General features: G+C 48.0%; 1 protein-coding gene across 2 annotated transcripts; it reads right to left on the bottom strand.

Annotated features, from left to right (window-relative positions):
- Positions 1 to 1535: 1535 nt before the first annotated feature.
- On the bottom strand, positions 1536 to 10265 carry Rsl1d1 (ribosomal L1 domain containing 1). Of its 2 annotated transcripts, none has more exons than XM_077106021.1 (9): positions 10094 to 10265; positions 9378 to 9517; positions 7268 to 7403; positions 6589 to 6737; positions 6405 to 6506; positions 4985 to 5078; positions 4781 to 4906; positions 3800 to 4075; positions 1536 to 2177 (listed from the first exon to the last, which is right to left on the bottom strand). In XM_077106021.1, exons 1-9 carry the CDS (start codon positions 10172 to 10174, stop codon positions 1857 to 1859), a joined length of 1425 nt encoding a protein of 474 aa, XP_076962136.1. In that variant the 5' UTR covers positions 10175 to 10265; the 3' UTR covers positions 1536 to 1856. The 2 variants fall into 2 exon arrangements, with proteins under 2 accessions (XP_076962136.1, XP_076962135.1); XM_077106020.1 differs by having other exon boundaries at positions 4781 to 4909; positions 10094 to 10264.
- Positions 10266 to 11050: the final 785 nt, after the last annotated feature.

Raw genomic sequence — 11050 nt, 5'->3', positions numbered from 1 at the left:
ACCACTCCACTGGCCAGCTGGAAGAGAGTCCCCTATACTTCTCCAGCCTGGGAAACCTAATAGCTAGTATTTGGACATTTTTTTTTTCATTATAGTTCAGATTATCAACAATTCCATAACTGTGGCATTCCCTTGTCAAAATACAGGTGTTTTTGTCAAGTATTTTAAGTCTAGTGGGGCATGGTTGTACATGCCTCTCATCCCAGCAATTTGGGAGGCTGAGGCAGGAGGATGGCAAGTTTGAGGCCAAAGTCAGCAAGTTAGCAAGGCCTTAAGCAACATAGTACGAACTTGCCCCAAAATGAAAAATAAAGGACTAGCAATGTGGCTCAATGGTTAAGCACCACTAAATTCAACCCCTGATTAAAAAAAAAAAAAAAATGGAATTTAAAATACTTAGGGAAAATATCAATACATACTAGATGCATGAGCAAACGCCCTCATCATATTCAACAAAACAAAGTTGTAGGCCAGAGTCACTTGGCATGGAAAGATCCTATGGGTATCCCTGAAGGTGAGACCACACTGGGATCATGACTGTATGTGCTGCTCCTCCTGCAGAGCAGCAGGGCTCGACGTCTGGCTCCCTTAGGACTTTCTTTCTTTTTTTTTGAGAGAGAGAGAGAGAATTTTTTAATTTATTTCTTAGTTTTCGGTGGACACAACATCTTTGTATGGGGATCGAACCCGGGCCGCACGCATGCCAGGCGAGCACGCTACCGCTTGAGCCACATCCCCAGCCCGCCTTAGAACCTTTCTTTGGAGGACAAACAAAAGCCAACCCTCCACAGTCCATGGAATGGACTGAAAGGATCGTGGCAGTCACTAAGTTTGGCATCTTAGACATTTTGTAAAAAAGTATCACGTTATTTATTTTAAAAAAATACATTTGTTTATATGTGGTGCTGAGGCGCTAGGAGAACACTTTCCCGCTGAGCCACAACCAACCCCAGCCCTACAATGTTATTTACGCCACCAAAAATACAAGTGAGACTTGAGACTTTCACTCCTAGCCTCTGAACTATGTTATCTTTGAAAGGACACCTCATACTACCCCAAGTCCACCACTTACTGCTTGGGATGTGCCAGTGAAAGGCTGAGCGCTCAAGAAGTCATCTACCACCTCAGTGTATCTGACAACTGAACAAACTTCACACGCGGCCCAGCCTCCAGTGTCTTGGCACTGTCACGCGTGAGTGACGTGGAAAACAGGAAACTTACGGATGGTACAAAGTTCTTCCAGTAGGCAGGATGCAACCTGGGGCCTCTCCATATTAATGTGTCTGTGTTCATTTCCTCACCACCCATGCGCCTAACCCTGACCACCACCAAGACCCAACACGAGCCACGCCATCTGCCATGGTTTAGTGCCATCTCCCAAAAGCTCATGTGCGAACCAAGTTCAGAGGTGAAATGACTGGGTCACAGGAGCTTCAACCTCATCAGTGCACTACTCCACTGTCTCAGGTGGCACCACAGGCCTGAGTCAAACTGGATGCTGCCAACATTACACTTTAATAGTAAAATAACAAAACTGTAATCAACATTATATTTTAATAATCCAACACAACCATGGAGAAGCACTCTACTTTCCCTCTATTACATTAGCAAATACATAGGACAAAATTAAAAAACAGACTTCACTTCAAAGCACTGGCTCTTGGAACCAGGTACATGCCAGAATCCCCAGTGCAGGTTTCTAAGATACTCAGGTACAGGCCACCCTTTTGGAGAAGGCTGCAGCGGGTCAGGACTGAGGCAGGGCCGTGTGTGTGTGTTCCTCTAGTATTCCACCCAGCCCAGGCCCAAGTATTTTTGAAAAGCTCTTGGGGTGACCGCCGCTCCGGCTGGGTGAGTCACTGATTTGGGGTTGACTGGGCTACTTTGGCCTTCTTCAGCCACTGTTTGGGGGTTTTGGGAGATTTTCTTGCAGATTTGCTGGGAGTAGTGAAGAGCTTGGCCTCTGGCTTTTTTGGAGTCTGTCTCAGGTCTTTTTTCCCCAGTGCAGAGCTTCTTTCTGTTTTCTTCTGTCCCACTCTTGGCTGCTTTGTTGGGCCTTTACCTGGGGTCTCGGGCTCTGCAGACTCTGGGGTCTCTGTAGCTGGCGGGGCCTTTCTCTTCTTGGCACGAGGGGTGCTGGGACCAAGACTTTTGTTGGGAGACTTCTTTCCTGTGGCCTGTTTTTACATCCAAAAAGAAGAGAGTTAAATCTGGAACAAATAAACAAACAACCCTGGCATCTGTTCCAGAGGTTACTGCTTTTTTTTTTAAAAAAAACACTCCATCACTTCGGAGAGGAGTGACTTCTTCTTCTTCTTTTTTTTTTTTTTTAACTTTTTTCGGCGGACACAACATCTTTGTTTCTATGTAGTGCTGAGGACGGAACCCGGGTCGCACTTATGCCAGGCAAGTGCGCTACCGCTTGAGCCACATCCCCAGCCCAGGGGTTACTGCTTTTGAGTGAACTCCTAAGGCGATCTCAGCACGGAGATGGAGAACCGGCCCTTTCTACTGCTTTGCAGACGTTGTGAGTCAGTCACGGGCCACAGCTGACTGTGAAAGGAACCCAGAGGTCTCCCTGGTCCAATGAGGGAAACCACGTTTCCCAGTGGTTGAGGGGAGAACCAAGGAGACAAGTCTTGGGGGAACAGTAGGTGACAGTGACCCCTGCCAGGGGACGACTAGCAACCAACCCCAGAGCCAGGTTTTGAGGCTCATGGGGGGTGGGGTGCCACATGCCAGGGATCCTAGGTTTCCCCAGCAGCCCAGATGGCTGCTGGTGGGACCTAGCCATGGGCTGTGTGGCCAACTAAGAAGTGGGCTGCTTTGTTTTTACGTAAACACAGAGTATAGATTTTATTATTATGGAAAATTTGAACACAAAAAATAAAACTCCCTAAGAACCCTAATCTGTTATACCCACCCCTAGTAAGGCAGTCCCATTGTAACAGAACAGCTTTTTCTAAAAACATTCAGAGTTTATGAGCACTACCACGATCACTTATAATATCAAAAAACTCAAGCTGGACATGGTGGCAAACACTTGTAATCCCAGTGGCTTGGGAGGCTGAGGCAGGAGGCAAATTCAAAGTCAGCCTCAGAAACTTAGTGTGGCACTGTCTCAAAATAAAAAAATAAGAAGGGCTGGGGATGTGGCTCAGTGGTTAAGTGCCCCTGGGTTCAAAACCCTGTAGGAAAACAGAAAACACAAAACCTCAAAAAACTTAAAGGAACCACTGCTCCCACCTGGTGGGGACCACGTGCCACAGCAGGTAGAGGCTCAGCTAAGAGGAGCACTAGGTCAACACACAAGGGCCATGTTCCAGGCTCTTAGGGACCCATTACCACTCCCCTTTATTTTTAAGAGTTCCCCAATAACTGGACAAGATAATGTATGAGTAGAAAGATCTTCAAGGATCCAAAAGGTGGGAGTGGGGTTATGGTTCAGTGGTAGAACATTTACTTGCCTAGCATGGAGGAGGCCCTGGGGTTGATCCTTAGCATCACATAATAAATAAATGAGCCACTGCAGGCACAGGGCGAGGAGTCAAGGTGAGAGGTTTTAACGGCAGGATCTAGGAAGTTTCCTGAGATTAATTATGTGTTGAGACAAGACCTACTTTCAGGAACAGAAATAAATACCCAAATTTCCACCCTTGTCTGCCTTTTAAGTCCATAGGAAATGTTTCTTACAGATTATAACCATGGTTCTTGAGGCTTACTCTAGCAATCTTCATCTTCTGTCACTGACATAGCAGTCATAAAACACTTCACTGTGAATAAATGTCAATAAAAATACCTTGACATTTTCTTCAGCCAGAGAGCTGCCTATTGGTACCAGCTGTGGAACGTCCTCATCAGACGTATCTGCTGCTTTTAACTGGGGCTTTCCTGGTTTGGTCTTTTTCTTCTGGGACCCAGGGCTCTTCGCTGGACCCCCAGTTTTAGGTTGCGCAGCGTCACCTTTACTTGGGGCTGCAGCCTCTCTAGCCCGCTGCCTTAACTTCTTGTTTTTCTTCTTCTTCAACTTCTGTTTTTCACGGAGTTTTCTCTCTTTCTCTTTTTGCTTCGCTTCCTGCCAACAACCAACAGTATGATTTTAGCAGTGATTGTGTCTATAGAAAAACCAGTGGCACAGAGTCAGTACTGGCGGTTCTGGGCACTCATCACGTCCCGGGAAACCTCAGCAATACTGAGAGGAGAGCACCTGCACCTCAGCTCCACTTCATTCCCAACTCCTGGCCAAAGAGGCGCCTCAGGCAGTACGTGGCACACTGGCAGATGGTGAAAACCATTCTCAGTTGTGAGTGAGTAATAAGTAACCCCAAATTATATGGTATGGTTTGTGAACTATGAGCTCAGGAAAGCCGTTATTAAAGGGAATCCTGACCTCCCCCCCATTTCAGACAGTAGTCAAAAGTTAAAAACAACAAAATATTCACACAGGCAGGGTAGGCTCAGCGGTGCATTTCTGTAATCCTAGCTGTGTAGGAGGCTGAGGCAGGAGCATCAAAGTTCAAGGCCAGCCTGGGTAACTTAACAAGGCTGGGATGCAAACCAAAGGTTGATTGAGTGGCCCTGGTTCCATGTCCAGTACTTTAGCTGTGTGAGCCAATGGCCAATTATTTACACCAGTATCAACGAATCTCGTGAGCGAAGTGGGAACAGTGAACACAAAAGCACAGCCCCAGGAATGCTGGGCAGTGAGGGCGTGAGGGAGACTGAGCCAAGCTCCCAACCTGACCTCTTCAAGCCCACCCAGCGTTTAGGTCCGACTGACCTTTTTTTCCTTCAGTTCACGGAAGGACACTCTGTCGCTCTCGTTGTGACAGCTGACAAAAGAGGAGAAGATGGGAAGGGAGACAGACCTCTCAGTCTTCACGAACAGAAGCTTCACGCTCCCCCACTTCTGGAACAGAGAGGGGTGTCACCTGTGTGCAGTGCTTCCTGTGAGGCCTCGAGGGACGCACCTGTCAGACCTTACCTCTGGCAGCTTCTCTGAGAGAGTCTCTGTGATGGTGGTGATGTTGTCAATCACATGCTGGATCTGCATCCCAGTGTGACCGATGCGTATAGTGCTGGAATTTAATTCAGTTACTAGATGAAACATTTTAAAAATGTCAAAAAAAAAAAAAAAAAAAAAGCACAGGCGATGTCTGTGAGAAATAAAATACATAAAACCTGAAGTTTTTTTTTTTTTAAACAGAGAAATGCTAAAATCTTAGGTTCCAAGTAAGTTCTAAATAAAGATGATGATCTTTCATATTCTAGATTGCCTTCACTGTCTTACACACAGGGTGACTGAAGCACTGCCCTAACTGTGGAAGGCTGGGCAGGCCCGCAGGCAGGCCATGGAGGGTCCACCTCCATCCCACAAAACCCACAGCTGCCTGGGCCCTCCAGCTGTTGTCAGGGCACCGCCAGGAAGCTCACGGGCTACCTTACAGTTCCACTGCCCGGACCCAGCTGTCACCTAAAAGAGAGTCCCTGCCTCTCAAGTAACAGCACTTTCTGGCAAGAGCCTAGCCAATCCCTCCAGCTAAAGCAAAAAAACAGCGAGAGGTGTGGAAGGAGGACAAGCTGCAGCTGTGACCTACACCTCCCCCAGCCCAAGGCTGGCCCCGCCAGCCCAGCTGCCTGCTGGCTCCTGGTCTGCCCCAGGCAGACAAGACCAGAGCCCACCCGCCTCGCTCACCCCTCTCTGGTTTACCTGAGACACACTGTCTGTGCCACACTTCCTACCACCTAAAGCTGAGAGGAAATCACTCCTTAAAAGTTGCTTCCTGGCACTCAAGTCTGGGCACGGGGCCTCCACCTACCTCTGTGTCCCAGATTAAGATCAAACCAAGAGGCCAGTGGGGGGGGTGAGTCTGACCAAATCCCACTGCTATACTGTGTGCCCATACCATAAGTAACAATCTCACCAATAGGCACAATGCACCAATCAAAAAATAAATAAACCAAGAGACAAAACAAACATGCTGTAAAATCGAATGGAGAGGGACACTGAATTCTGTAACAAGAAATTAAACCAACACCGAGGCGGGACTTCACTTTAAAGGGTGACATGCAAACTCTGAGTCACGCTGACGTTGCCTGAGCATCAGTCCCACTCACCAGTCACCACGGCATGCGCCTATCTAAAATCATGTGAAAAACTCAGTGCCACAGATGCAGCCACACGTGGCTAGGGCTACTGTCGAGAGCCAGCAGTGATGGAGACCATTTCCACCAGAGGAGAAACGTCTATTAAGCAGCCCTACCTGAGAGAGCCAAATACTTCTGAGGAAGGGGTTCTGGCTTTAGTGGAAGAACCTGGTTTCATAAACAGTGCCCCTCTAAAAAGTGGATAAATCGCTATTAACTATAAGATTAAAAAAGGCCCCCAAATGTCTGTTGCTCACCTGCAAGAACCACTCTTGGAGATGTTTAGGACGGTTCCACCTACAGAGCTGTTGATTTCTTTCGATAAATTCTTTGCCAGAAGGTTCACAGGAACTGGAACTCTACAGAAACACACGAGAATCAGAACACAGCACACACACTATCACTCTATGCTGTAAGTCCAGTCCCTGCAGAGAAACTTACTTCTTCCTGCGGTAGAAATGCTTCCCTATGTGTGAGGGCAAAAGCCGCCGGATTCTGTCATCTGCGAGGAAGAAGTCGAAACTACTCAGAAGGCGGAGCTTGGCTTCATAGGCTTTATACTCTGTTTTTAAGGCTTTGAAAGGGATAATCTAGAAAATACAAAGAGTAAAAATACAAGAAATTAAGAACCCAAACAAGGAGAAAAAATACTTGGGCTAAAATTTGTATTCAGAGTTTTAAAATGGCCTAAAAGCCATGCCCTTCATAGGGCATTGAACACCTGTGCGCCAAAATGTATCAAGCACTATGCTAAAAGCTAGGAATAGAGAGGCAAATGACAAAGGACACTAGCCAAAGCTCCCGGGGAAAATAAAGAACATCAACAACTGTAAAAGAGGATGATGCTCCCTAAAAGACACGACACTTTGCGAGGACAGAGACATAAATGGAAAACTTTTTTTGCAATTTGGAAGACATAAGTTACTGATGCAAACTCTAGCTTTTAGGTCACAAACCTCAACAACTCCTCTATCACAGGCAAGACAGAAAATACATCTTACTCAGAGCCATAAAAGTCAAATTTTAAAACACAGAAAATACTAAACAATATAGCAATGCACTATCACTTCCTTTCAATTAAATCTTTGAAATGACTTGAAAATATTAACCTGCTTCCTACCCGAGAGATGGTTTTAATTCCATGCTTGTTCAAAAGTTTTCTGTAGAAACGTTCTGTCTCTTCAACTGATGGGCGCTCATCCTTAGTAAATAAACAGACTTCTGACAGATCTGATCGAATACCATGAGGCAAGGACCTGCAAAACATGAGAAGGAGCCAAGTAGTGAAGCGCTGCTCTAGAAAAGGGGATGCTTACATTAGCCAAAACATACATTTAGTGCCATCGTCATAATCTTCACCCATGCTATTTAAGCAAATACTGTACTAAGAACCACATCTAGAAACGTATCTAGGAGTGAGGCATGTGCACCTGCAATCCCAGCTACTCAATGGGCTGAGGCAAGAGAACTGCAAGTTCAAAGCTAGCCTCAGCAACTTAGTATGGGGCTCTGAGCAACTTAGCAAAACTCGGTCTCTTAAAAAAATTAAAAAAGGGCTGGAGAAGTAGCTCAGTGGTTAAGCGCCCCTGGGTTCAATGCCTAGCACCAAAAAGAAAAAAGCAGGTACCTGGATTCAATTCCTAGTAACAAAACAGAGAAGAAATACTTTTAGGGCCAGGGTGTAACTTAGTAGTAGTACCCTTGCCTCACACATGTGAGGAGTGTGAGGTTTACTCCCAAGTACTGTTAAAAAAAAAGACTAGTTTTCAACACTAGGTTTTTTGGATCAACAGACCTAATAGCTCTCAGAAAACTAATGGAATTTCTAGAAATGGAGAAGAGACATAAAATTCAAGTAAAGTGCTAGGAATGGTGGTGCACACCAGCTACGCAGAAGGCTGAGACAGGAAGACCACAAGTTCAAGGCCAGTTTGGGCAAAATAAAAAGGGTTGGCTATGCAGCTCAGTGTACGGTGCCTCTGGGTTCAATCCCAGCACAGGGGTGGGGATTCAAGTAATCCACCTAAAACACCCCCACACCAAAATATCAATTAACATTTGAGACATAATAAGAGTTAAAATATGGGCTGAGGATATGGCTCAAGCGGTAGCGCGCTCGCCTGGCATGCATGCGGCCCTGGGTTCGATCCTCAGCACCCATACAAATAAAAATGTTGTGTGCGCCGAAAACTAAGAAAAAAATATTAAAATCCCCCCCTCAAAAAAGTTAAAATATAATCATAGAGATACCTAAAGAGTACATATATAATTATTGAGATTATTAACTCCATAAATAACTTAAAAAAAAAAAAAGGGAACAGAAAACATGGAACAAACCAAGAGGAACCACTAAACACACACTGTTGTCTTAGGCCTACATGTTCTGAGGAAACATTTCCTTGGTTAAAAGAGAAAGGAAATAATCATCCCTACACACTGCTTTCTTAAGCAGAGCTGGCTCTTTGACAGACTGGATAGAAAAGCAGTGTTGCCAGATAGAATAAAAACTGTTATTGAGTTTCAGATCAAAAACTAACATCAGTAGGTCCCAAATATTGTATGGAATCTACTTGTAGTAAAAAAAATTATCTGTATTTTTATTTGCTAAATCTGCCCAATCTAGGGAAAAGCAATCTGACTGAATCAGAGTTCCTTTTCTATAAAAAGGAGTTCAATGCCAAGCTTTTCAGTTTCTCTTAAGGAGTCTGGACCTCAAATATTTTAGTTTGATACTAAAATATCAAACTAAATATCAAGAGCTACTTATTTTACTTTAAATCTCTTCCTTTTTTTTTTTTTTTTTTGGTAGCAGGGACTGAACTCAGGATCACTGGACCACTGAGCCATATCCTCAGCCCTCTTTTGTATTTCACTTAAGAGAAAGGGTCTCACTGAGTTGCTTAGGGCCTGGCTTTTTGCTGAGGCTGGTCTTGGTTTGCCATCCTTCTGTATCAGCCTCCCAAGCCTCCAAGCCCTGGGATTACAGGTGTACCCTGCTTACTTTAGATCTCTCAAGCACTAGGTTTTTGAATGGACATCTAAGAGCCTCAGGAAAACTGGTGACATTTCTAGATAATTTAAGTCCCAATTGCTATTGTTCTTTTAGGCATCAATGCTTTGTCTCAGATTTTTGAGTTTGTGAAGTTTGCATTAGAAGCAAAGGTGCAATGGTTAGTTACATAGAAGGAACAAGCACATTAAAAAACAAACGTAGAAAAATCAGAACTCACAATCTGATCCTCAGTTCTTTTTCTGGAATTTTCCATAATACCACCATTAAAAATAAATTTTCATTCTCATTCAAAAGCAAGCCATTGTCGTTCTTCCTGGACCTGGAATGCGTCAACAGAGCTTCCAATGCCTTTTTAATCTGCAAAGCGGAGATAAGCTAAATCATCCCAAACTAATCGAACATTCGTCCCTCCCACAACAACATACTTGCTCACCCTCTATTTTAACAGGCTACCTCCACCACCTACTTATTAGGATCCTGAAATACATTCTCAGGAATTCAAGTCTCCATCAAAACGCCCAAGCATTCTCCTGTCCTCAACGAGAGGGTCAGTAACCCCAGGAAAAGCGCAGAACCAAGGCAGTCGCCCTCCCCGAGTACCCCGTGCCCGGTCGCTGGCCAAGGCGGTTCGCACGCACCGTCTTTCCCGAAACCCATCGTAATGGGAGGTGTCGGGCCGCCAAGTCCAACGCGCTGAGCGCCGCGAGGGGTGCGAGGCCGGCTCGGTCTCACCGCGAAACTCACCTGCGAATCCCGCTCAAGAGGGCCAGGCCGCCCGGGAAGCAGGGGTCCGCCTCGGCAAGCCCTGACCGCGGGGCCCAGGGCCCCGCCAGCCACCCTCCCAGGGCTTTTCCCGGCCTCCCACCCGGTCCGCCCGCGCCTCTCTCGGCCCAGCCATCCCCCTGTGAAGCCCCCGTCCCAGGGGCCGCTCACCTGCTCCTGGTCCAGCTGGTTCCGCGAGGTCGGAGCAGCCGGGGTCGGGGCGGAGGTGGCGGAAGCGGCCGAGGCCTCCATCGCGCCCTCACCTCGTGCGGACTCGCGGCGGAACCTCGGCGCCGCTGCCTCGTGCGCACGCACCAGCGAGGCCCGGAACCGGAAACTGAGGGCCCGACCCGAGTCCTCGCGTCATTTCCGGGAGGGCGCGCGGTGGGGTTCCTGGGCGTGGCGCGGCCGTGGCCGCCTGGTGGCTGCTGTCGGCCGCGGCCCGGAGGCAGCGCCTCCCCGCGGGGCTGCCCCCGCTTTCCGAGGGGCACCCCCCGCTTTCCGAGGGGCACGGGGCGCGGCGACACTTCTCGCTCTCGCAGGAAACAAGCCGAGAAAGCGCCTCGAGGTGGAGAAGACCTGTGCGGCCACCCGGGCCGGCGGCCGGGGCGCGGAGTCCCGCCTCCACCTGCCGCTGCGGGCTGGCTCTGGGCACGCCTCCCGGGCTGGTGGCAGTTCGGAGATTAAGAAGGACAAACACCTGGGGCGTCGTTAAGCGGCGTGAGGGGCCGAAAGGTGAGCCAGACCCGCCCCTAGGACTGGCGGGAGGTGGGCTCGGCTGCCCAGGAGCCTGCGACCGGGGCGCGCAGGGACCGTCCCCGTCCTCGGCTCAGCGCCCCGCAGCCAGTCACTGAGCAGCGTCTCCCGGACCCTGCAGAAACTGGGCCTGTTTGGGCAGGACCTCCCCTTCTTGGCGGAGGCTCGGCGCTCGCGGCCCCTGGCCCTTTCCTCGTGGGAGGCGGCGTCGGGAGGCGGTCTCCAGGGACCTTTCAGTTGGCCCTCCTCGACGTTTCCGTTCTTCCTGCAACTAGCCATGGAAAGTTTTGAGAGATGAAAGAATGGGAGCAGGAAGCCTTCTACGTTTCCACGTTTTAAGGAGCCCCTTTCATAAAAGGATGTTCTGCCGAT

The sequence above is a fragment of the Callospermophilus lateralis genome, chromosome 19, assembly GCF_048772815.1.
Source record: "Callospermophilus lateralis isolate mCalLat2 chromosome 19, mCalLat2.hap1, whole genome shotgun sequence".
Classification (NCBI taxonomy): Eukaryota; Metazoa; Chordata; class Mammalia; order Rodentia; family Sciuridae; genus Callospermophilus; species Callospermophilus lateralis.
The sequence above is the reverse complement of the archived record's forward strand: the minus strand, read 5'-3'. Positions and strand labels throughout refer to the sequence as shown.

What these genes read in the sequence shown, in the direction of transcription:
- Rsl1d1 (XM_077106020.1), bottom strand. Translation starts at nt 10,174, where the DNA reads ATGGAGGCCTCGGCCGCTTCCGCCACCTCCGCCCCGACCCCGGCTGCT. An exon ending in ACCAGCTGGACCAGGAGCAG is followed by an intron (nt 9,518 to 10,093) that starts GTGAGCGGCCCC and finishes TCCGCTTTGCAG; the next exon opens with ATTAAAAAGGCATTGGAAGC. An exon ending in AAAGAACTGAGGATCAGATT is followed by an intron (nt 7,404 to 9,377) that starts GTGAGTTCTGAT and finishes CATGTTTTGCAG; the next exon opens with GTCCTTGCCTCATGGTATTC.